Source organism: Eurosta solidaginis, chromosome 5 (assembly GCF_040869045.1).
Source record: "Eurosta solidaginis isolate ZX-2024a chromosome 5, ASM4086904v1, whole genome shotgun sequence".
NCBI classification, from domain to species: Eukaryota; Metazoa; Arthropoda; class Insecta; order Diptera; family Tephritidae; genus Eurosta; species Eurosta solidaginis.
In genome coordinates, this window is record NC_090323.1 from 52,364,548 (window position 1) to 52,391,981 (window position 27,434).

The window sequence follows — 27,434 nt, forward strand, 5'->3', positions numbered from 1 at the left end:
ATCAACCCCGACATACAAAACATTGTCCTGCTTGTAATGTGTCCCCACATGACACCAACCATCTCTTTAACTGTATTGTGGAACCAACGCCTCTAACACTCCTCTCATTATGGTCCACCCCTCTTGAAACAGAAAGTTTCCTTGGACTCCCGTTAGAAGGCATCCTGGCAGTTGGCTCACTCAATAAATGCCCCTAATATTAGAAGGAAGGGAAAATAAAGAACACTGACGCAATATGCCAGGCCTGAGTCAATCTAAGTTACTGTCAGGGGGTTACAGCACAACTCGATATAGAGCATTAATAGGCTTCTCAAAAAGATAACCTAAGAATCCTAACGGCTATTCTTACAAGACACTGTAGACTTAACAGTCACATGCAAAAGCTGGGTATAATATCGAACAACACATACCGATTTTGTGATGGATCAGCAGACGGCGGACCATATCCTTCTAGATTGCGGCGCAATTTCAAGACGTAGGGCTAAGTTTATGGGCTCACCATGGCCAGAGCATTCCCACATTTAATCCCTCAAGCCAAGAACACTGCTGGGGTTCATCAAGAAAGTCGGCTAGGATGAGGTGCTGTGAAGGAGATGTGCAAGTCACTGTGCAATCCTCAATAAATTATCTATCTATCCACGTTCCGGTAACAAGCACCATTGTGGTACTAGCCCCACCATCTCGGGAACTATTGACATGACCGCAATGCGAAAGTCTGCTAAAATGTACCATTCTCCATGGAATGCTCGATATATAACTTTCCATGTTTTAAAACAGTGATGAAAAGAGCAATATTTACTAAAATTTTAACTGGCTGTGGGTAGTAAGGTGTTGATGTCCTCTGTTAACGCAATATAGTGACAACTGCAACGCAGGGAAAATGACAAAAATCTTGTAAATCTACTGATAATAATTAATTAATTCCTCCCCTTCTATGCAGTTCTATGCATACATACATATGTATTTTTCTCTCCAAACGCCAATTAATAGAAATATTTGTCAACTTGATAAAAGTCTTGATTACTTGTCAACTTATTGACAATTTGTCAAGTGCACAGAATAAGTCCCGTGTACAAAGAAAGGACTTAGTCTTATGTAGTGCTTATGCCCACAGAACTATTAAGCGAGGTGGGAAATGCTTTTTTACAGAAAAAAGGAGCTAAATCTATAAAATGTGTTTGATTCACAGTTATAATATTTGCATAAACACAAAAAAGGTTCGTTGAGTTCGGAATTCCGTCTACATTGTTTCAGAAGGAAAGGTTTGTAAAGAATCGAAGTTCGAGAGGAAACAATAAATTTCAGTTTGTTCAGAAGAAATGGACCTGCAATCGGCCCATGCCCTTAATTGAAAGTCGATGCTTCAGTTAGTATAGGAAAACGAGATCTTTGTTAACTCAAAGGTAATTGGCTAACTGAAGACGGTGAAAACTTCAGACAAAATTCTCAAAAGATGGTATAAGAATCGCAATAAACAAGGCTAGAAACACACACATATCATTTTCCAATTCACATATTTGAATGTAAATTAAATTTTGTACGGTTTCGTAAAATGTAGTAAACAATACAATATACAAAAGATTGTTTTGCAATTTGTTTTTACCATAGATTGTGATAGCCCGAAACCAAACAATTCACTTTAGGGGGCTCATTAAAGCATATAAAATTATAAGGTGTAAAATTATATCCATTTACACACGCCGTTCTATGAACGCACCTAGTAATACTCTTGATAAACTTAATTGTCGATCAGCTGTATTATTGCCAAAAAAAAATTTTTTAATTGTTATACAAATTAAAAATGCCAAGATTAAGTGAGAAATCAAAACTAAAATATTTTTACTAAGATATTCTTGTAAATGACTTGCTGATGTTGGAGATTTCTGATGAAAATGCCTGCTGTAATGTCTGCAAGGTTGCATTCCTTTGAGTTTACCGCATTTACGCCATGAAATGTGCGCGTAAATTTATACAAATTGTAGGGGACTCATGAAAGCATATAAGGGGGACTTATGATAGCATATAAACTTATAAGGTGTAAAATTATATCCATTTACACACGCGGTTATATGAACGCACCTAGTAATACTCTTGATAAACTTGATTGTTTATCAGCTGTATTATTGCCAAACAAATTTTTTTTGATTGTTATACAAATTAAAAAATGCCAAGATTAAGTGAAAAAACAAAACTAAAACGTCCTTACTTGCTGATGTTGGAAATTTCTGATGAAAATGCCTGCTGCAATGTCTGCAAGGTTGCATTCCTTTGAGTTTACCGCGTTTACACAATGAAATGTGCGCGTAAATTTATACAAATTGTGTAAATGATTTTTCATACAAAATTTGACAGCTCGTTTACGCAGTAGATAAATTTATACGTTTACACACTTTATAAGGCATTTATATGGTTACATGAGTCCCCCTTGTGTAAATGATTTTTCATACAAAATTTAAGAGCTCGTTTACGCACTAGATAAATTCATACGTTTACGCACTTTAAGGCATTTATAAGGTTAAATGAGTCCCCCTTTTGTTTCGTTTTGTTTGGATGCAGATTTTTGTTGTGTGCATATTTGTTTCTGGTAAGGTTAGGGGGACTCATGAAAGCATATAAACTTATAAGGTGTAAAATTATATCCATTTACACATGCGGTTATATGAACGCACCTAGCAATACTCTTGATAAACTTGATTATTTATCAGCTGTATTATTGCCAAACAAAATGTTTTTGATTGTTATACAGATTAAAAAATACCAAGATTAAGTGAAAAATCAAAACTAAAACGCCTTTACTTGCTGATGTTGGAGATTTCTGATGAAAATGCCTGCTGTAATGTCTGCAAGGTTGCATTCCTTCGAGTTTATCGCGTTTACACAATGAAATGTGCGCGTAAATTTATACAAATTGTGTAAATGATTTTTCATACAAAATTTGACAGCTCGTTTACGCACTAGATAAATTTATACGTTTACACACTTTATAAGGCATTTATACGGTTACATGAGTCCCCCTGTTATATCTTTAACTTCAACTCAGTAGCGGGCGAGCTCTAGTTAATAAGTTCGCCTCACAAAGAGTATACATAACAATTTTTGTTAGGCGTTTTTATATAACCGTAATACCGCTCCGAAATCAATGACGCATACCCATAGTCAATATAAAATATGTTTTAAATTTAGTTGTAGCTTTTTGACATAACTTTCTATGAACTACCTGTTCAAAAAGCTGCAACTACATATAAAACTTATTTTATTTTGACTATGGCTATGCGACAATTTGTTGTTGTTGTTTTAATTTGCCAGGTTGTGGAGTTGAAAGCTTGGGTTTATTCGATTTTAATTAAAGGACTTGTTCAAGTTTGAAAAAAATTATCATAACAATACTTATGACTTAAAATTAAAGCGATATAAACAAGTTAGAAGAAAATGTAATAGTCTCATTGACTAACCTGATTTTTCCTACAATATCTTGCTTTCTCCTCAGAAGAAAGAATCCTATATTTATATCTGATAAACAACGAATTATCTTTACATAAGAGCTAATATTGCTTAAAGAAAATTTGATTATCTTAAAATTTCCAGCTCACTGCTGAAACTTGGCTTGCATACTGCAGTGTGAATAATAATAGCCGTCTTTTTTTTACAAGTTTATACGTCTACGTTTACGCGTAAAAAAACGCTTATCGTCACTTAATAATGTTTAGGAGACCCATCTAGCGGCAACTAGCTACATAACATGTTGTACCAAAAAGCGGAGACACAAACCTCTGCTGTATGGCTGTGTATAACCTATAGCTGAATCGGTTGCGATGATACACACCATTTTCGGAGGTGAACATAGACACATATTTCAGTGGCATTTGAGTGTAATGGGTATTTATATTTAGAAGTAGTACTAATTTTATGCGCAGCAATTTCAGAAGAGTAGATAAAGTTTGACGCTTAGCAGTCCATATAAAGTTTAAGTGTAAACGTCTATAGATGTGAAAAAAACACAGCTAATATGTAACTACAGTTTGAAACAATGTCCCATAATAAATTTAGTTTAATTTAATTTATTTCTTATTACGGCTGTTTAGACCTAAAACTTAAACTTCTAAGTACAATTCATTATTACAATCACTTATTACTATTGAATATGCTGTTGGAATGCCATGTGATTCCGATCAGCATATTTGCGTGACAAACGGATGAGTCTGGGAGCCACTTATTTATATAAATAAATAAATACAACAACAAAAACAACTTATTTAAGGGAGGTTGGAAAGGGCGCGTTTCCAATCCTCCAGTGCTTCCAGCTTAAGGCAACAAAATTTGGAACTTATATTTGTATTTTAAGCTGTCGGAATGTATTAGTCTCCGATTAACACAGCTAAACATGTCTTTGGATGTTGGAAATTGAAAATAACGTTTATCCAATCACCCCTCATCTTTGTTTAGTAAAGACGCTGTCGGAATGTATAAATATTCCGATCAGCTCAACATATAATGGGCGGTTGAAAACGACGTGTTTCCAATGCCCCCTGCTCCAACTTTTGTTTGGCCTTATTTTCGTTACACATCATATAATTTTATTGTTATATTAATGCTGTCGGAATGCGAGTGATTCCGATCAGCAACAGTAAATATCGGCTTAAAATACCGAATTCCAGCGAAATTAGTTGCTGGAACTGTCTGGAGTTACAGGTGGCGACCGATTTTCTTTTCCTTAGGGCAAAGAGGATAAATACAATAAGAGCCGTCACTCGTTATTTTTTTGGCATTTACTCGATGTATACTGAGAGGTAGTCGCTACTTGTTTTTGGGCGAGATGTTTATAAATGTCTTCTATACATTTTCGTGGGGTATTTGTGTTTATTTTTCGACTGTATTTAATTAATTTATTTAATTCTCTTTCCAAAAATCACAGTTGCACAAGGGGCCTACACGGTATGGATAAATGCGAGACAATTAAAAATGTCCCTCTCAGAAAACATTCGGCATCAATTTTTTCAATTTCCAGCGAGATACTCGCCACAAAATAAGGAGTGACGGCTCTTATTGTATTTATCCTCTTTACTTAGGGCCGGATGCATTGTGTTTTGCTGCTTCCGATATTACAATTCCCCTTTCGTGCTCCAGTATCGGATATATCATGTAAAAAATAAATCGGTCGGCTTTCTTGTGAATTCTGGTCACCCTGTAAGCAAAAAATGCTTATTTGCTTTGACCTCCAAATTCGTTACAGTGATGCTAACGCTACGAAACTCTCTTTAGGATATTTGCCAAACTGAGTACTGGAAATTATCACTTCTTCACTTATATATGGGGTATAATATACAAAAGGGTATAATCTTCAAATTTAGGGACGACCTGTTCCCCCTTTTCATTTCGTATGACCATACTTTTTACCCACGGACCGGGAACGGCGGCTGCGAACTTCTGGTGAGTTAGCAACACTAATACATTTTTCCGTTCTATTTTCATAAGTAATTCGTTTTTTCTTCAGTTTCTTTTGGACTACAAGGAGAAAAAGTGTATACGGCTAAAAACGCGCACGATTGCATATGGCGGAATTTTTTTGTTTTTATTTCTTTTTCTACTACATAAAAAATTCAAAACGAAACGAGTGCGATTACTATAATTTAGGCGAATTAGTGTCGAAATAAAACCAATACTAAATAGACCGGCTAAAGGAAAAACGCGACCAATTGGAAAACAAAACGCATAAAAATGATGTGTAAATATTTTTGTTAAATATTCAATTACCTATATTACAAGTTTTTTTCACACCATTCGTATATAGTACACATAGAGCAGATTAGTTCATTCAGACGTCGCCTCCGAATATGTAAAAGAAAAAAATTCCTTTGTGTGTAGCATTTGAAATGCGCGAATGTGTTTGTGTGTGTGTATGTGCATAATTAAGACTGTGTGCGTACCGCTTTACCGAACTGTTGCGCACACCTTAAAAGTGGCTGGTACCAAAAGCCGTAAATTTGCGCCGTCAAAAGCGGCGACAGAGGCAAAGACTGCGAAAACAATACACAAGCCCATAAATAATTGCTGCAGACGACGTAAAAGACGACAGAGGCGAGACGGAAGCGAAAACGTTGATGAAAAATTATAAGATAAAAGGCAAAGCACAAATAAAGAGAATGAAAAAGTTGCACGTAATGGGAATATCTCAAAAAGAAAAGAAAACTGAATGGGTAAAACGAAAGAGCGTGTACTAATGTGCTACGTTATAAATTAAATGTATGAGATAGCGTTAGTGTGTACTTAGTATATACATATATATAAAATAAAATATAAATTCAAAAAATATGCATAGTAGCCTTGCATAATATGCATAACATAATTATGAAGTGAGAATTGATACTCAAAAGACAAGAGAGACAGAAAGGAACCTTGAAAATAATTATACATAAACGAACAGGTGTATATAGTTTGGCATTAGTTTGTATATACAAACAAACATTTATTTCTACTACGACGTGCTGAAATATTAAAAACGTCATTCTTGTAGTAAACGTCATCACACCAACATTCCATTCGCCACCACCAAACTAGTGTATACAAAGAATTCTCCTTTATAAGTACTTGCCAAGTTACCTCAAAGCGACCCAGCAAAAACGCACTTGGCAAAGTCACTACCACCAATTGAAAACAAAGGAGAGAGCACAAATGCATTTATTGGTTTGAGGTGCGCCAAAATAGCGAGTGTTGGTAGAAAAAATAAAATCGGGGAATGAATAACTTTTTGGAAATACAGAAATTGTAACGAACCACAAAATTCAAAATTGAGGTTTTTGTAAAACCTGAATTGTGGTTAGATGAAAGGTAAACTAACTAAACAGTCAAATATAAATAAAGATGTTTTATGGTTTATTTATGTTTTCAGGGTTAAACATACCGTTTTAAAACAAGCAATCTAATTCAACAGTAGAATTCAGTAAAAACATCGAATCAGAGTAAATTCAAAAGCACACTGAACGTGAAAAAGCAAACAATCGCCCATTCATGGTATTCGAGTTGATTGAGGGTATGGCATCCATACAACAAAGACATTGTTAAAATATTCTTTCCTAGTAGTTCAAACATACTATTTAAAATCAAGTAATCTAGTGTAACAGTGTTAACCATAAAGGAATTAATAAAAACTACAAAGCGACAATGGTGTTAGAGATTAATGGGTATATTAATGAAATTTTATCAAAATGCTGTCCTTGGTGGTCGATTCTCAGGTTTGTACGCTAAAAGCATATCTAGAGATAAGTAGTTAGTGCAAAATGGGTAATCTGAAAACTTCCCGACGCAGCGTGCTAGAGATAAAATCCATAAGGCTAAAGATTTGCAAAAATGCCTTTGAACAAAGAGAGTTGACTGGCACTTAGGTTCATGAGAATAAGCAGTCAGTTTGTGTTTATCCTATTATTATTATCGAACCAAATAGTTAAAGAAGTTAAGAATACAGATTTATTGTGTATCATTCACCTTGTTCCATAATCTCAGGGGGCCGTAGGTTAGAACCCTTTTTCCAACAATATATAAGCGCATCTACAATAATTATTGATGAGTGTGTGCACAGAACAAAAATTATTACTGACATAACTGCAGTTCAATAAAAAAAATAAAACGTCTATTATCTCTGAATTTGATAAAAAGGCAAATAGGGTCTTACGGTGAACGAGAAAGAGATGAGGACGAAATCGGCCCATTCGCGTCTTGAAAGTCACATCACATATAAAAAAGTGAGTGAATTCTATACGGAAATCATTAACAGCAAAAACCATTCCAGCTTATAAACGGAAAATCATTCTTGCCAACAAGTTCTAGTTTCGACCGAAAGCTAAGGCCCTTCTCGGATTCGTGTTTGGTGTCAAGAGAAGATGGGGTGGCTCTGAGATCAGTCGACAGAACAATTCTCCGGACTTTATGTAGGATGCACGCAATTGGCGTCAGATATCCCGAAACATGGATAGCCGCTGTGACTTACCACGTTACGACCAAAATCGCCATGGCGATTAAACTTCAATTAATTATGATGATTATATAAAAGTCGCAAATGCAGCATAACAAGACACATTTATTGGGAACAATTATGCTGGTGCCGCCCCGCTAAATTGAGGAGCGAAACTATATGTACTATTTGTATGTTGTGTTAAATTTGTGCTTAATTTGTGTCTGTAATTTTTACGCAACATTTTAGTTTGTGCTTTCCGTGCAAACTGATTTGCATGGACAATTTTATTTTATTTTTTTGCTTTGCTAAATTTTCAACTTAATTAAGATTTATAAAATTTTATATCTCACACTTTTTCAACTGCACCAAGTACGTACATTGTTAAGATACCTGTATATAAATTTATACATGCAAACACATATGAATGCACATACATACATATATACATAAATGTAAACATTAACCGCAGGAAATATGAATAACCTCATTCGGCATGAAAAAAGTAAAAACGAGACGCATATTTTATTAGTATTAGCAGTTATTCACCATAAACCGCAAAAGGGAAGTGGTAAGAAATTGCCAACAAATACATGCATAGTCCACAGCATAAAATGTCTGAGGGCTCTTCTACTGTCATTGCCGCCAACGTCACTGTACCAGCCGCCCCAAAGTAAAATGAATGGTCGTTGCTTTTGTGCCCTGTAAATGTTCATATATAGCCAGTTCTTCTTTACTAGATATAGGTGTGGATATTTACTTTTGTATGTATTTTAGTCTCAGCCCAGTCAGCTAAGTACAATTTCTAGCGTCTTAAGCATCTACGAGGGCTACTGCGCAAAACTTACACAATGAATATATATACATACATAGGTGTAATTTACCGTGATTTTTGAGGAACGACGTGACAGCCCTTAGAAAAATATGAAAAAAGTATGTAAGCTGGCCGGTACTGAAGACAACGTAGTGGACCAGGCTAAAGATCAATCAAACCACTGCCACACTTCCACGGAGTATCTTTTTATGACCCTAGAACCCCATGTCCATAGCTATGCACAAATACTGAAGGCCAAAGAGTATAACGAGGTCCTTATTTAGGGGACCGTCAAACATTTTTATGTATCAACCAAATAGTCTGGACAGAGACAATGACCTTCAAACGGAAAAAATATAGCCCACATAAGCTTTCCAGCCGCGGCCGCCGTGGTGAGATGGCAGCGTGCTCGGCCTACCACGCCGAAGATCCTGGGTTCACGCCCCGGGCAAAGCAACATCAAACATTTTAGAAACAAGTTTTTTCAATTAGAAGAAAATTTTTCTAAGCGGGGTCGGCACTCTGCAATATTTGGCAAGCACTCCGAGTGTATGTCTGCCATGAAAAACAGTGAAAACTCATCTGCCTTGCAGCTGGCGTTCGGAGTGGGCATAAAACAAGTAGGTCCCGTCCCGCCAATTTGTAGGAAAAATTTAAAAAAGGAGCACGACTCAAATTCGAAGAGAAGCTTGGCCTAAAATCTCTTCGGAGGTTATCGCGCCTTATATTTATTTATTTAAACTTTCCAATTCAACTTCATAAAAAAAATTCTAGTTGAAATAAGTTATATAGCAACCCTCGTACATACATACATATGTACTTATGCCATAGAAAACAAACAATTTCATTTTTACAGTAAACGAGAACGCATCGCCTTTTTTATATGCAAATCATAAACATATCTAACAAATAGCAATACTGTGCTGCAGTGCTCTGTTGTTCTATGCTATGCGATTTGCTTCGAAGCTCCAGCTGAAGTCGAGTGAAACGGGTGAAGTGCTTGTAAAGCTGCTGACGATGGCAATCAAAGTGTCGTTTGAGTGCAAAAATGATTTTTACTTTTTAATTTTTGAAGCAAGAGTGGCGAAGCGGTCACAACGAGCATAATGCAAAAGAAATCACTTAATAATACATCAGTCTAAGATATTTTTACTTACTCTGCCTTTTTGTCGACTATTTTCCACATTCCACATATTCCCCTCTTGTTTTAATATTATCTTTAGTTTCAATTTACCCATCCTTTTTTGTTTTTGGACGAACTCTTCTTTTACTCCAGTGGTTCTTAACCTTTTAAAAATGAAAGAGAACATCACAAAGTTTCTGTTTCTAAACGGCACATGTAAGTATAGTGATGTAGGAATGTCTGAGAAGTAAATTTTAAGAAATGAAGGAATTAAAGCCCAATTGAACTTAACATAACCTTACCATCAATTGAATCGATTGCCATGGTGCTATACAGGGCCGAATTAACCCTCAATGAGGCCCTAGGCAACCATCAATTTGGGGGCCCTTTTTTCACGTCCGTTCCCTTTTTTTTTAAATTAAAAAATACAAACATATCTCTCAAAAAAATGTTATTGTCACAATGTAATAATATCAATAAAATTACTATAAACATTTTAAACATGTCGTTTTATACATTTGTTTTCGACAAATTCATCAATGATATCATCAACATCGATTTTGTTCAATACATCTGAACCAATTCAAAGTATACCTAACATCTCGAATCGCTGTTGTTGTTGTTGTTGTTGTTGTAGCGATAAGGACACTCCCCGAAGGCCTTGAAGAGTGTTATAGAGTTGATGGTCCTTTGCCGGATGCAGATCCGGTACCAACCCCGGCCATCTCGGGAATGATTTGTTATGGCTACATGCGACCTTCTAGGCCATCCCGCCTTCTCATCCCTTAGATCCATGAGGAGTTCGTGGTCGCCAGAGCTTCGGCTGTTAATGAAACAGTATTCGCGACGTATAGGTGAGGTTGACAATTGGGTTTGGAGAAGCTATATATTGCGCTAGCAACCTGAAAGGTTGCGCTACACAACCCCTAGAATCTGGTATTTTAGTCGCCTCTTACGACAGTCATACCTACGGCGGGTATATTCTAACCCCCTAACCCGCTGGGGGTATCTCGAGTCGCTCTTGTCGCGTTGTAGCTCTTTCAGCAGCTTTGATTCTTTTTAATTGAGAGAAAGATCGTTCGGCAGAACAATTTGTGATCGCTAATGTTAAAAAAATCCGAAGAGCTATTTCTGTGTTAGGAAAATCATCGGCTAATTTATCTTCCTTTAGAATCTTATGCAAATTACTTTGAGTTTTTTGTGCAGCAGTATATCTGGAGTTCACGTAACTTTGGAATTGTTTCATTTCAATGAAAAATTTTCCAAATCTCTAGAATAAAAACGAAGTAAGTTATTTATAGCTTCGTGGAGGTCTCCATCGCTTAGAGAAAAGTTGATGAGAAATGCAAATCTGTCTAAAACTTCCATATACACTTTCACACGTCGTTTTCTTCTGAACTTTTGGAGCATTTCCGTGATTAGGTTGGGTTTTTCAACAACGAGTACGTTTTACGATTTCTGTATAACCTGCGCTACGTAATAATTGTTTTGTTTTTTCCTCGAAATCATTGAACTTTTCACGGAATGAAACTAAACTCTCTTCTAACGATCCGTACAAAAAACCACATGTTTGCAAATCTGCTTTTCGCTTTGCAATGACTTACTCACTGAACGTATAGCCAGGGCCGTAGAGAGAAAATCCGGGACAGGGACTTAACAATTTACGGGTCCCCTATAAAAAATCCACTAATACATTTGATTAACTTGAATTAATGACGCGTCATTCATGAATCATTATTGATAGATTACATAAAAAAAAATGTTTGCCACATCAACTAAATGATTTTTGGACTAAGAGCTGACAATAAAATTAACACAGAATAATTACTATTTATTGTAACGTAGAAATGAAACAGCCACGTATTGTTTCAAATAATCTTTTCTAGTTATTTGGTAATATTTTAATACATTTCTGATAAATTTAATGATGATTATAAATTTTAATTATTCAATATAGAAAGTTCGGATATCAAAGATTGGCTTTACTTGCTTTTTTCGCTGCAAAATTTTTATAACAATATCAAAATTTAACTGTCTTGCCAAAACGGATTCAACACAAAGCGTGGCAAGTCCTGAAACTCGCTCTTGAGATGAACACGATCTATGAAAATGTTTGATTCTGGAAAGGACGCTGAAGGAAAGTTCTGCACTAGCTACAGTGACAGGTATAGTGCAAAAGATACGTAAAGCAACACAAATGTTGGGGAATATCATATACAGATTTTGGACATATGTAGATGGCATTTAGCAATTCCAATGGTGACAGACCTTTATCAAAATTTGCTTCGTAAATGTGTTTCAAGTGAATTATTTCGCATTCTAAGCTTTGAGAAATGTCCGACAAAAAGGAAACGTCTCGCTCAAATTTTTCATAGCTGCAAATCGTTCAGTAATGTCAGTGACTACCGAATCAACGATCACCAGGAATGTATTGTTTTTAAAATCAGACTCTGAATCATCCGTAATCAACTCATTTAAATTATCTTCAAAACGTGTTTTGGGTTTTCTCTTTCGAATGTCCGGAAACTTTGGCGAGATTTTCAATTGAATAGCAACTGTTTTGAATTCGTTTAAAATTGTTTCCCATTGGTTCCTGATCAAGTTCATTAATGGTAGTCAGTATTTTCAACCAAATTGAGGACAGCAAGATGCATTCGAACTTGTTGATGTACTTGAGAATGCCGGTAACATCTCCGTATGCTTGCGCAGTAAAATTTGGCTTTTGTCTGAAAGACTATGAAGAGAGGAGCTCGGTACATTTTTTTTGAAGATGTCCCATCATTTTGGAGTGCTGCTGAAAATAGTAAAACATTTTTGTACAACTCCGAAGAAAGTAATTGCAGTCGTACAACATTCTGCAGCATCAACACCACAAAAATTGAAACTGTGGGTTGCACAAGGAGAGTGATCAGCATTCGAGTTCTTGTCGAGAATGTGACGTAGTGCTCCGTTGTACGCTCCTTTCATATTAGCGCCGTTATCGTACCCTTGTGCACGACAATCTTTTAATGGGATTTCATGTTTACCTATAGTATGGCGAATTAGATCAACGATTTTCTGACAATTTTTTTGGTTACAATTCACGAAAGCCAAAAACCGTTCTTAAATTGTAAAATTTGTTGCTTTCGAATTGAAATGGAGTTAGCGCAAAATGAACGTAGTCAACGTGACTAGCATCAGGCATAGCATCAACGATAATAGCGAAATACTTGGCTTTCTTGCCGTGATCTAATATAGTTTCCCTCACGTGATTTGCACAAATTTCTATAAACTCGTTCTGAATGTCTGGGGAAAGATAGTGAACTTGTAAACGTTTGTGCTGCTGTTGTGAAATCCATACTTTCTCGAAATGATCTCTAAGTATCGGATCATAATGGCTTATGAGATCTTAGATGCCCAAAAAATGTCCATTGTTTCGTTCACCAAGATATATACGTTCGCCTTTGAAAGCTAGGCCTCTTTCACCCAAAAATAAAGTAGTGTACAAAATTCTATGTATATAAAATTTCTTTCCACTTTTGAGTTTGAGTGATTAGCTGTTCATTGATAAGTGTATCAATTGTAGCCTCCTTTTGAATTGTAAAGATCGCCATTGAATATAACATTTAATGTGATCTTGAGTATTTTCGTGTGATGGCAGTTTATCGTATAGCTTCTTCCATACCTGGAATTTCACATATCTGCCAGGACAACAAGTTTTAGGTCGATTTAAAGTATTGGTTCTTAACAGACGACATGGTAGGCAATAAAAAGCATTGCTACTGGCACTCCACACTTACCAGTCACGCTCCACTTTGTCTCTATTGGACAAGATTCTGTTTAACAACGAGGTAGGAAATGCCTCGTCATGACAATCACGGGGAAAAATAACAGGAAACTTTTGATGACCTCGACGAATTATTTCGTTGACTTCTTCAGATCGCAAAAACTCATTATTCGCGGTACCGATATCGAAGTCGTTTTAATAATCTGGATTTTGATACATAGTTGGTGGTATTGTTGGAAGACTTTTTGAAGATGAACCTCCATCAGTGTCCACAAAACCTTTACAATTTCGGATTCATGTAAACATACATTTTCGTTTGATGTTTTTATTGTCTCCTCAGGCCCAGGAAAAATTACTATTATCAATATTCGTTGATTTTGCAATTCGGCTTGAAATTTACACATGCAACAACTAAAGACTCTACTGAATTAAAAAAAAATGCTTTAGTACTTCTTAATTGCGGGCACCCTGAGAAACACATTTTTGTTTTATAATTTTTTTTGTCTCCTCAGGCCCAGGAAAAAATCATTATCAATATTCGTTGCTTTTGAAATTCGGCTTAAAATTTGAACATGGAACAACTAAAGACTCTCCTGAATTAAAAAGAAGAAATGCCTTAGTACCTCTAAATCGCGTGCCCCCCGAGAAACACATTTTTGTTTGATGTTTTTATTGTCTCCTCAGGTCCAGGCAAAAAATCATTTAGACCAATTCTAAATATTCCCGAGGAACTTTGTGCCCGCGGATTATTTTATTCCCGCGGAAAAATTCCTCCAATTCTTTTTTCCTAGGGAGAAGAATAATTGGGGAATAGGAATTTCGAATTTTCGAAGTCAGCTGTTTTGTCAATTGAAATTTCGTTGCGCATTTCTTATTTTGTGGCCACCGTGGTGTGATGGTAGCGTGCTCCGCCTACCACACCGTATGCCCTGGGTTCACACCTCGGGCAAAGCAACATCAAAATTTTAGAAATAAGGTTTCACTTAGAAGAAAATTTTTCTAAGCGGGGTCGCCCCTCGGCAGTGTTTGGCAAGCGCTCCGGGTGTATTTCTGCCATGAAAAGCTCTCAGTGAAAACTCATCTGCCTTGCATATGCCGTTCGGAGTAGGTCCCGTCCGGCCGATTTCTAGGGAAAATCAATAGGAGCACGACGCAAATTGGAAGAGAAGCTCGGCCTTAGATCTCTTCGGAGGTTATCGCGCCTTACATTTATTTTTTTTTATTTCTTATTTTGTTTAAAAAATTGTAAAGTTTAATTATTGTTCCCAATTTGTTTGAAATTAAGAAATAAGGTATAAACAATGCATATTATTGCAGTTCATGTGGTATTCACTGAAATGAGTAATGAACTGGTGCCACGGCAACATCAACAGAGGAGCATAAGAAGAAGACCGGCGAGATAACACAAATCCGCCGGAGTTGCCTGCATTCATTCTGCAAAGCAATTTTCTGGCGGCCAAGTCGAGTTGAGTTCGCCTTTCGCCATATGCCAAAATCTATTTAAGCCTTCTTAAAAAATCCTTGCGCAATTTCTGGATGGCTACATATATCAAATATGCGAAGAGCTCTTCCGTTGCTTATGATATATTTTTCGACTTAAAATAAAGAATATTGTGGTTGTTGTTGTTGTGTATTAACAGTGAGAATATTGTGGTAGAATGTAAATAGATATTTTAGCACAAATTTGTACAAATAAGTGTTCTTTCTTAAAATAACCAATTTCCTTTAACTATTTTGATGCATTCCCTTTAATTTAACTCGTGAAAAAACTCCTATGAAATGGCAGAGAAATCTCCCTCTCCCTCACATTCATAATACCTACTTTTCTCCCATAACCGGTTGCCGCTTTTTCGAACATTGTTCAGAATAGGAGGTAAGGGAGAAGTGAAAAAACTCACAAGGAATTTTTATTTAGAATACGAGGAATGGGAGAAGGGAAAAAACTCGCACGGAATTTTCGTTTAGAATTGGGCTGATTATCAATATTCGTTGCTTTTGAAATTCGTCTTAAAATTTGCACATGGAATAACTAAAGACTCTCTTGAATTAAAAAAAATATCTTAGTACCTCTAAATCGCGGGCCCCCTGAGAAACCCCGGCTCATTGCTTCTTGCTCCCTTATTTAACTATAAAGCTCAAACTCATTATTAGTTACTTTATTGAATAATTATTTTCGAATATTAGGATCAGTGTTACTCAAAACTAATTTGATGTGGTGCCTTGTTTTGTCGCTGTTTCTCTGTTTCTGATTTTTTTCATCCAATAGAAACTAACAGTTTCCAAAGGGTTTCTTGCTAATAGAGGCGTTGGTTCCAGATTACACTTAATTCATGTGGGTCAGAGCTTTACCTCCCTGCAGTGCATCGCTCTAGTTCCAAACTACTATCAGGTATAGAGATTTTACTAGTTCTAATTCTGCCTCCTCGCAGTGCTTTCAACTGACACTTTTACCATTGTGATATCCTGTAATATGGAAACTGTCCTCCTTTTCAGACCTTTTGAACGTGTTCTTAACTGGTTAAATCGTGGGTGGTTCTGAAATTTGACTGATTAATTTAAAAACATACGACCCAGATTCAAGCGCTGTTGGTACACTGTGGCTACGAACTGTCCCGCTCTGCATCCGATTAGCACCAGTTTGGAGGTAGTGAGTAGCTTGTAGTGCGAAACTGGTGCTTTGCTTGACTGTCCCCCATTATCGCCTGTTACAATACCTGAATGGAAGTTGATCCAGATTGGTGCAAGAAAAGGAGTTGCTTATATGATGTTTTGCCTGAGTTTGTGTTCGCTGCAAAGCTAATAAGGCTTTCCCAAATCACGCTGAGCAACACCACCAGCTCCTCCCCGAGCCATTCGAAACCAAACAAGATAGGGTGACTCCTTATAGTGCAGTTTCTTTAACCGCGATGGTACCCTTCATAATCATGCTGATGATATCATGTAGGACAGTCTCTATTGACTGATGTGAATTCGAAACTGTGAACGACTTCGTATATCTGCAAACGAGCATTAATAGCAAAAACGATGCAAGTCCAGAAATCAAACGGAGAGTTACTCTTGTCAACAAGTGCTATTTAAGACTTCAGTTAGCAGCTCGTCTCGAAAGTATTCCTATCGACGTACATATTTGGAAGTGATGAAATAACTTGGGAGGGGCAGGAGGAAGAAGACTCGAACTTCTTTGGCGCCCCCAATTGGAGTCAGTCATCGCGAAACAGGGGTGCTGGCGTGACTTGAAACGAAACGGCCAAAATTGCCTAGATGGTTACTAAGTACGAATTAAAGTAGTTTACCAGGCATGACTCAACAAGGAAGTTTATCGACTGTGTGAAGATATAGGATCTGACCGCACATGTTCCCTTTGGTAGCCCATGCTCGATTGGTGTTCGAACCACTGGTTAAGATACACTGTGTTTTTAGTATGCGCTTTTTGTTTGTCTTTCATACAAGTTGAAACGAAATTGTAATTCAAAACGGGTTGCCGCTGACAGTTGTATTGCTCTTGTACATATTTGAGACGCTGGCTTTGCGACGTTACTTCGTATGACGTCGTAAAAAGTCTACTATGGAATTAACACTTTGACTGCGCTGTTGCTCTGTCAAGATACTTCAGCTTTAGCTGCACAAGCTTCAATCGCTTGTCCTCTGCAGCAGGGGCGCTGACATTCTACCGGCTCCGTCAGCTCATTGATTGCAATTTCGACTAAGTGACGTGACTTGCTTTGTGCTCATTCCAAATACAAAATACAGATATAGGTATGTACAAGACGGAACGATACAAGGTGGCAGCATGGTGACATACCTACAAACATAAATAAAAATTCAATGTCTTTTGTTTTTGTAAATTCGATGGGCAAATGTCGAAATCGTACTGCGCCGAAAGTTGATATATCAAATCAAATAAAAACAAGTAAGGAAGGTTAAGTTCGGGTGTAACCGAACATTACATACTCAGTTGAGAGCTATGGTGACAACATAAGGGAAAATAACCATGTAGGAAAATGAACCGAGGGAAACGCTGGAATGTGTTTGTATGACATGCGTATCAAATGAAAGGCATTAAAGAGTATTTTATGAGGGAGTGGGCCATAGTTCTATAGGTGGACGCCATTTAGGGATATAGCCCTAAAGGTGGATCAGGGTTGACTCTAGAATGCGTTTGTACGATATGGGTATCAAATGAAAGGTGTTAATGAGTATTTTAAAAAGGAGTAATCCTTAGTTCCATAGGTGGACGCCGTTTCGAGATATCGCCATAAAGGTGGACCAGGGGTGACCCTAGAATTTGTTTGTACAATATGGGCATCAAACGAATGGTGTTAATGAGCATTTTAAAAGGAAGTGGGCCTTTGTTCTATAGGTGGATGCCGTTTCGAAATATCGCCATAAAAGTGGACCAGGGGTGACTCTAGAATGTGTTTGTACGATATGGGTATCAAATTAAAGGTATTAATGAGGGCTTTAAAAGGGAGTGGTGGTTGTTGTATAGGTGGTCGCCTTTTCGATATATCGCCATAAAGGTGGACCAGGGGTGACTCTAGAATGCGTTTGTACGATATGGGTATCAAATGAAAGGTGTTAATGAGTTTTTTAAAAGGGAGTAATCCTTAGTTCCATAGGTGGACGCCGTTTCGAGATATCGCCATAAAGGTGGACCAGGGGTGACCCCAGAATTTGTTTGTACAATATGGGTATCAAAAGAAAGGTGTTAATGAGTATTTTAAAAGGGAGTAATCCTTAGTTCCATAGGTGGACGCCGTTTCGAGACATCGCCATAAAGGTGGACCAGGGGTGACCCTAGAATGTGTTTGAACGATATGGGTATCAAATTAAAGGTATTAATGAGGGTTTTAAAAGGGAGTGGTGGTTGTTGTATAGGTGGTCGCATTTTTGAGATATCGCCATAAAGGTGGACCAGGGGAGACCCTAGAATTTGTTTGTACAATATGGGTATCAAAAGAAAGGTGCTAATGAGTATTTTAAAAGGGAGTAATCCTTAGTTCCATAGGTGGACGCCGTTTCGAGATATCGCCATAAAGGTGGAGCAGGGGTGACCCTAGAATTTGTTTGTACAATATGGGTATCAAAAGAAAGGTGTTAATGAGTTTTTTAAAAGGGAGTAATCCTTGGTTCCATAGGTGGACGCCGTTTCGAGATATCGCCATAAAGGTGGGCCAGGGGTGACTCTAGAATTCGTTTGTGGAATATGGGTATCAAACAAAAGTTGTTAATGAGTATTTTTAAAAGGGAGTGGACCTTCGTTCTATAGGTGTTCGCCTTTTCGAGATATCGTCATAAAGGTGGACCAGGGGTGACTTTAGAATATGTTTGCACGATATGGGTATCAAATGAAAGGTGTTAATGAGTATTTTAAAAGAGCGTGGGGCTTAGTTCTATAAGTGGACGCCTTTTCGAGATATCGCCATAAAGGTGGACCAGGGGTGACTCTAGAATGAGTTTGTACGATATGGGTATCAAATTAAAGGCATTAATGAGAGTTTTAAAAGGGAGTGGTGGTAGTTGTATATGTGAAGGCGTTTTCCAGATATCGACCAAAATGTGGACCAGTGTGACCCAGAACATTATCTGTTGGATACCGCTAATTTATTTATATATGTAATACCTGCCAAGATTTTAAGGGTTTTTTATTTCGGCCTGCAGAACTTTTTCATTTTCTTCTACTAAATATGGTAGGTGTCACAACCATTTTATAATTTTTTCTAAAGTTATATTTCGCGTCAATAAAACAATCCAATTACGTTACCATGTTTCATCCCTTTTTTCGTATTTGGTATAGAATTATGGCATTTTTTTCATTTTTCGTAATTTTCGATATCGAAAAAGTGGGCGTGGTCATAGTCGGATTTCGTTCATTTTTCATACCAAGATAAAGTGAGTTCAAGTAGGCACGTGAACTAAGTTCATTAAAGATATGTCGATTTTTGCTCAAGTTATCGTGTGGAAGGACAGACGGACGACTGTGTATAAAAACTGGACGTGGCATCAACCGATTCTGCTCATTTTCACAGAAAACAGTTAACGTCATAAAATCTATGCCCCTACCAAATTTCAAAAGGATTGGTTAATTTTTGTTCGACTTATGGCGTTAAAAGTATCCTACACAAATTAAATAAATAAGGGCGGAGCCACGCCCATTTTGAAATTTTCTTTTATTTTTGTATTTTGTTACACCATATCATTACTGGAGTTGAATGTTGACATAATTTACTTATATACTGTAAAGATATTAAATTTTTTGTTAAAATTTTACTTTAAAAACATTTTTTTTTTAAAAGTGGGCGTGGTCCTTCTCCGATTTTGCTAATTTTTATTAAGCGTACATATAGCAATAGGAGTAAAGTTCCTGCCAAATTTCATCATATCTTCAACGACTGCCAAATTACAGCTTGCAAAAATTTTAAATTACCTTCTTTTAAAAGTGGGCGGTGCCACGCCCATTGTCCAAAATTTTACTAATTTTCTATTCTGCGTCATAAGTTCAACTCATCTACCAAGTTTCGTCGCTTTATCTGTCTTTTGTAATGAATTATCGCACTTTTTCGGTTTTTCGAAATTTTCGTTTTCGAAAAAGTGGGCGTGGTTATAGTCCGATATCGTTCATTTTAAATAGCGATCAAGATTTACTCAAGTTATCGTGTTAACGGACGGACGGACGGACGGACATGGCTCAATCAAATTTTTTTTCGATCCTGATTATTTTGATATATGGAAGTCTATATCTATCTCGATTCCTTTATATATGTACAACCAACCGTTATCCAACCAAACTTAATATACTCTGTGAGCTCTGCTCAACTGAGTATAAAAAGGGTATGATCAGCTGTCCCATGCTGCCACCTTGTATCGTTCCGCCATGGGTATGTACATATATGTATTCTTTTAATATGATTGCATTTTCTCTATAAGTTTATGTACGCCTCTGAAACTATTGTATATACATACATACATAATATTGAAATTATTTAGAGGTAGATAAGGTATATCGATACCAAATAATTTAGGCGATACTCTGGTATTCAATAGGAGAATGCATACATCATCTCAAGGCGAATTCAGTACCAGGTGTTGTTATCCCAACAGCTGATTGCTTCTTCTTGATTATTTTCCATGCAGCGCCTTGTAGTTTAATATGTGAATTAATTGAAAACAATTAAAATTTTCTTTTGACTTGACACTCTTCTGCACGGCGAATAGTTGGATTTTGTCTCCAGAAGCCTAAGTTACCTTATTTCAAACATGTTAGAAGTGCATACATATTGGAGGCGAGTCTGAAATAAACTTCTAGTCAGAGGCGAAATCAGTACTAGGTGGTGATATCCCATCACCTGATTACTTGTTCTTGATAATTTTCAAGTAACGCCTTAGTTCAGCAATCTGTCAGTTAATCGAAATCAATGCAAATTTTCTTTACATTTGACATTCTTTTGCACGGCGAATTAGGTTGAATTCGCTTAGTCATCGCATTGTATAGATTCGCCTTGTAAATATATTGAAATGTCCTACATTATAAATTTTCTATATATTAAATACATTGTTTCATTTTTTGCAGGTGTTCCTTGTATTTTAGAATTTTGCTGAGGATGTTTTGAATTTATATATAAAAAATAAAAAAACAAGGAAATACGCTCAACAGGAAATTGAGAGTTCAGAGAAGATATAAAATAAATATAAAAAAAATTTCTATGAATAGTGGAATTTCAAAAAAAAAAAAACAAAAAAATTGTGTTGCATTATTTAGCCGGGAAACAAAACGCCTCTAAAAAAATTTAAATTTTAAACGACGAGCAACGTCTGTAGCAACAAAAGCCGAAAAGTGAAACGAAGTTGAAAGAGCACATAAAAACAAATATAAAAGTTATTTAACAACCAAAAAGTGTATTAAATATATTTTTTTGATATTTTTTTAAAGAAATTTCAGTTTATTTAATAACCAAAAAAATTTGCTTACTAATTATTTTTATTAGTTTTTGTTTTTTCTGTTAAAAAAAATACAATAAAACGGCAGCGGCGGGCACAATCTGATATTTGCCTACCGAGAGTGAAATAACAAATTTATGCTTAAATGGATGCAACATCTATAATCACACAAGTCTCACGCGACGATGAGCAATTGAACGTGTGTCCGAATGAAAAAGGTGAGTACATAAATAATATTTAAAAACTATGAATATATATATACTTATATGTAGTAGATATACGAGCTTAATTTACATATTCATACTAAAGAAAAAAGAGATGAATTATTAGAAAAAAAAATAAAAATAAAAAATTAAGAGAATCTAGGCCTAGCTTCTCTTCCAATTTTTGTCGTGCTCCCTTGTAATTTTCCCTACAAATTGGCCTTAAGGGGCCTACATGTTTTATGCCGATTTCGAACTGTATCTGCAAGACAGATTAATTTTCAATGAGAAGCTTTTCATGGCAAAAATAAACTCGGAGTGTTTGCCAAATCACTTTTGAGGGGCGACCCGATTGTAACTTTTTTTCTAATTGAAACAATTTGTTTCTAAATTTTTGAACAGTAAACCATCGAACCGCGAGTAGGTAATTCACCATTGGGGAAATTTGGCATGAATTTCATCAATTCCAACGCTAGAAAACCTTTGTTTTGATATAATAATCACAATTTAACTATTTTTTAACGTTTTCAATAACTTTTTTGTAAACTTTTAACGAACGCACCGAGTTGTTTGCTAATTTTCAAGTAGGTAATGTGGTGAATTACCTACCGCCAGTTTAACAATTTCTATTGCTGTCCGTCGTTGGAGATTCTCTATAGTTATACGTCTCTGCAATACATAAAAATTGCATAGTTTTATGTTTTCATTCCATTCCATTCGCCTAACACCAACACGCAGATTTTGGCAATCTGAACAAAGGTATGTTGTTGCTGTAGGGATGAGCCAACCATATAGTTGAACCATGGTTGAAGCATTCTGACAAAACCAGCTGGGATTTATGTTCTTATAAATGGGTTGAGACCCTTAACATTAACTGTTGTAAAAAAAATCACAGTATCTCAGCGTGTTTGAAAATTAAAAAATAATTGTCACGGGTGGGACAAAAAATGGATGCTATTCATTAATGAAGTTATATATTATTATAACTCTGCGAATATATGGAGTAACTTGTTTTGTTAAAATACTTTTAGATATATATAGGAGCCTTTGGGAAATCATGTTACGTAAAAATAATAAATTTTTCATAAATGATAGCTATTATCTAATACATATATAAGTGTCACGAGTGGGACAGCATTTGTCACAGTTGCGATTGAGTATTCCAAAGTTTTAGAATATGGTTTACGTCACGGGCTGAATAAATTTTGGTTATACCTATATGACACTACTTTATTTTTTCTTGGATTCGAAGCTAGAACTGAGTAGGCAAAAGGGAAAAGTGAAGTCCTCTCTCGACGAAAAAAATCACGTTTTCAAATCACCTATGATTTTTTTATTACCTCGATTCGTTCGCCATGAAACCTGTTCGAAATCCAGAGCCTACACACAACGCACAAAACCGCACCGTGGGAACTATGAACAATTTAGGTGGGCAAAGTCTCAAATTTGAAACTCGAAAACCGATCTTAGTCCTACCCACAATTACTTCAAAATACATATGTATGTTACCTCAAATGCAGCCTGCGGCGAAGCGTATTGTTTCCGAAATAACGCAAAACTATCGCGTTAAGTGCTGGTACTTGTTCTAATTCTGTGCCCGCGCAGTGTTGTTAACTGAGACCTTTAACATTGTGGTTTCCTACGTAATGGTAAATGCCCCCCTTTAGCACATCTTTTGATAACCTGCACTAACAAAAGTGTCTCTTCATTTTTAGCTATGGATGAGCACCGCATCCATGCCACTTAACGAGTTCTATTCCCATATTCTCCATACACTCAGTGCTCAAATCCTTTTTTTATTGCGATAGAAACGTGGACCTGTACCTGAGACCCTGTAAGAAATCGTGCCTGTGTCATTCCCTCCTTTCCAGCGCTTTCCCAAATAGCTTTCGCAACTATGCCTTTAACTGGGCTTACTGTATCAATGTTGTTACGAAATTCAAGCTAGTTTTGAGTCAGCTCTCCTGCGTTCTCGATGTCAGCATTCAAGCGATTCGAAATTATACGGTAGTATCGATCATACAGGGTGAGCGGAACGCCGTAGTCAGTATTAGTTGGTTTTCGTGATAGCACGCGCTTTCTGTATGTCAATCGCTTGGAGAAAACGCCAGCTTTTGGGCACGAGTGAAATACATGGGCTAAAGGCTACCGATGCAGCTTTATTGTTACACTTTGTTTGTGTTAATATCCTGCCCAGGAGATTTTAACACTAATAGTGTTTATATAATAATTAGGCATGCTATACATCCGAGGGCATTGAGGTCGAGTTCCTTTTTAGTTTTTCTTAGTAATAGGAGGACCTATTAATAGTATGCCGATTTCGAAAAGGATTTCCTAAGGCAGATGAGTTGTGAGAAGCTTTTCATAGCACGGAGGGTTTTTCTAACTAACGCCGAAAGCCGACCAAATTTATATACATTTTATGAAGCTTCTTTGAAGTTAGTTGAATCGTCACTTGAAAATACATAGGTTGGTCTTTCGGTATGGCCATCCAGCTTATTATTCTATCTATGTCTATTACATTGCTCCATTTAGTTTTGTTTTGTCAAATTTAGCGGCTTGCTTGTTAAATCACGCCTACACTGCCATCTGAAATTATGGCGTTATCAGAGTTTTGGATGGGAAGGCTATGCAAATGCTCTTGTTAAGGAAATGACGTGGTTATGATATCTCCCATGAGTATATCCCAATGGCTCAATTTCTGCCTCGCCTCATAGTCTAATAAAGATTCCAGTTTGTTAACATGTATCACCTTTTTAATTGTTTACACTTAAAATAAAAATTGCTGGTCATGTTTCTAGTTTTACCTTTCGCTTAGCTTAGATATCATGGTTCGAAACTCATTGAGTCATTGTAACTCATAAGGTTTGCTACGAATTGGGACCTGCAATTTAGCATCGACTCCGAACGGCATCTGTCAAGTTTCTCATTGAAGAAGCGGACTCTAGCACATATCACTAACAAAAGTTAAAAATATGCATCCCGGCTTCGAAAAATTACTTCGCGGAGATTTCAAAAAATGAAACAAATTTTTTTCAGCACCCTTTAAAAACAACGAGTTTGCTTTAATGGACTCTCCGCTTCACCTGAAATACAGACTTGCATACATATGTATGTATGTATGAAACCTAAAAGTTTCTGTATTTCTGATTAGAAAATATTTGTATTGTCTTAAGAACTTTGACAAACATCACAAATTAACGAAGCTCAACACAATAAAACTGTGTGAAAAAAACGGCGAAGTGGCAATAATTGGGGGTAAAAATGGAACAAAGGAAATGTACATAGATTTGACAAGTTGGCTGTACGGTTATTTGCAGTTGGTATGCTTTTTTTTGTCATACAATGAGTGGGTCGCCAATAAGTCAGTTGTAGCTACATATACATACATAGGATACAAGCATACACATACACATGAAGTGAGCCTTCTGACGGTCGCACTAAAACAATTGGCATCGTCATCTTTGCCATTGAAAACACGGATCGGCGAAACAGGGCACACATACAAATGCACAACATATATGTACATACAAAGAAGTGGGCAGCCCTACGAATGGGTGGACGAGTTGCCTGTCGGGTTGTTATACTGGTTGTTGACTTACATAAATACATGTTCGCTTGCTCTTCATTCTATTCAATATGACTTTGGACGTACGCATCTGTGTGTATTGGTACGCGGTGTACTTTTTTTTGCCAGACATATAAAATGACTCATCGGCAACCTGCCGTCTGCGAGTCCAAACAACCAAGCCATTTTTATCGATATGTAACAACTGCCAAGGCAATGATCACAAGGATATGTGCGTCGACAGTGGTTTGAGTTGATAGAGTATGATAAAAATACACATATCGCCACTTAGCCAATCATTAAAAACAATTTGTGGGTATAAATGAAGATAATAGGCGACATAACTGAAGGTTATAATTTGGTCTTTAAAAACTATTTTACTCATTATTAGCTGATAGTTAAAAAGATCTTCAGCTTCTAAGTCTACATTTTTGAATTTATAACTATGAAACAAGAGTTGCTTATATTAAGTTTATCATTATCGCGGGTGTAACATAATAGTTAAATATAATTTTTTTTTGAAGTAGGCGCGATATATGCTACTTCAAGTAGTTTTAGGTCAAGCTTCTTCCTCAATTTTTGGTGCGCTACTATTGTTTTACTAAACTTAAGCCAAATGCCAACTCCAAAACGGTATATGATAAGGCAGTGGAGGGTTTGTCGGTCATATATAAGGGATGACTCCTTTTTTTGTTGCTCATACGCCATGACATCCCATGACCTACTGCACATGAATGCTAAAATATTTGCCAAGAGCGTCATCTTTCATTCTCATAATAAGACGGTATAAAGAGAGAGAGTGGGAGGGGAAGACGGAGAGTAAGAGGAGAAAAAAATTGCGTATGAGAATATTGGAAGAAAGGGTGGAAGGAATACTAATGTGGGACTAGGAGGATAAGAAAGGCAGGAAGATATTGGTAGAAAATTATAAGTTGAGAGCGGATGACGGAGAGAAAGAAAAAGAGAAGGGATTGTATTGCAAGGGAGAAGTATCAGATTAGAAGTGGAAAAAATAAAGGTGTATTTAAAGAGAAAGAGAATGGTGGAAGAGAGGGAATGGGGAAGAAAAAAAGTGAAAGCTAAGGAAAACTCGAAAGTGAGAGGAGGATAACAAGCAGAGTCAATGAAACGAAGAGGTAAAAAGGGAAGATAAGGAGAACAATAAGAGTAACAGCTGAAGTAAAACTAAAATGAAATGTCAGCAAATGTAGATGGAACCAATTCAGAAGACGGAAAGAAATATGATGATGATAGTTCTAGAAAAATATATCAAATGAAATAAACCACCATGTATCTGAGCCTATTTTTTGATAATAGCATAGGGTTCAATTGGTAATTTAAGTGCATGCAGGTATCCGATATACCAAAGTTGGCGTTTTTGTTTGTAAAAAAGTTAACTTCAGCCAATTCCAAAAAAGAAATGTAGATAGATAGATAGATAATTAATTGAGGATCGCACTGCGACCATTGGTCTATTGTGCCCTCAACTGCTTCACAGCACCTCATCCAAGCCGACTTCTCTGATGAACCCTAGCAGCTCACCTGGCTTGAGGGATTTGATGTGAGAGTGCTCTGGCCATGGTGAGCCCAAAAACTTAGCCCTACGTCTTGAGATTGCGTCACATTCCAGGAGTATATGTTCCGCCGTCTCCGCTGATCGATCACAAAATCGGCATGTGTTGTTCGATAGGATGCCCAGCTTCTGCATGTGGCTGTTCAGTCTGCAGTGTCCTGTAAGAATAGCTGTTAGGATCCTCAGGTTATCTTTCGACAGGCCCATTAATGCCCTATATCGAGTTGTGCTGTAGCCCCCCAGCAGTAACTTAGATTGCCTCAATCCTGGCATATTGCGCCAGTGTTCTTCCCTCTTATCCCTTTCTTCTAATAGTAGATGCCCTCTGATTTCCTGCGGGCCTACTGGCAGGAACGGCTCAGGACCAATAGGTCGTGTCATTGCTGCCTCCCTTGCCAGGCTGTCCGCTTGCTCATTGCCCTCCACTCCCGGTGGCCAGGAACCCAGGCCAACAACAGTTTGTTGTGTGCTCCTAGTTGATTTAGCTTTTCAACGCACTCAAGT

At 36.8% G+C, this 27,434-nt stretch overlaps 1 protein-coding gene across 8 annotated transcripts in view; it reads left to right on the top strand.

Moving 5' to 3' along the window:
* The first annotated feature begins 5,496 nt into the window (after nt 1-5,496).
* hzg (herzog) overlaps nt 5,497-27,434 on the top strand; it is a 235,572-nt gene continuing 213,634 nt past the window's right edge. Inside the window, exons 1-3 of one of the 8 annotated variants that reach the window (XM_067787073.1) lie at nt 5,497-5,722; nt 11,840-12,047; nt 21,219-21,804. In XM_067787073.1, coding sequence (XP_067643174.1) covers nt 21,732-21,804 — 73 coding nt within the window. In that variant the 5' untranslated portion in view covers nt 5,497-5,722; nt 11,840-12,047; nt 21,219-21,731. Of the gene's footprint in view, nt 5,723-6,209; nt 6,826-6,907; nt 7,230-11,839; nt 12,048-21,218; nt 21,805-27,434 lie in introns of those variants that run through there. The other 7 variants (XM_067787071.1, XM_067787072.1, XM_067787070.1 and 4 more) reach the window with 7 other exon arrangements.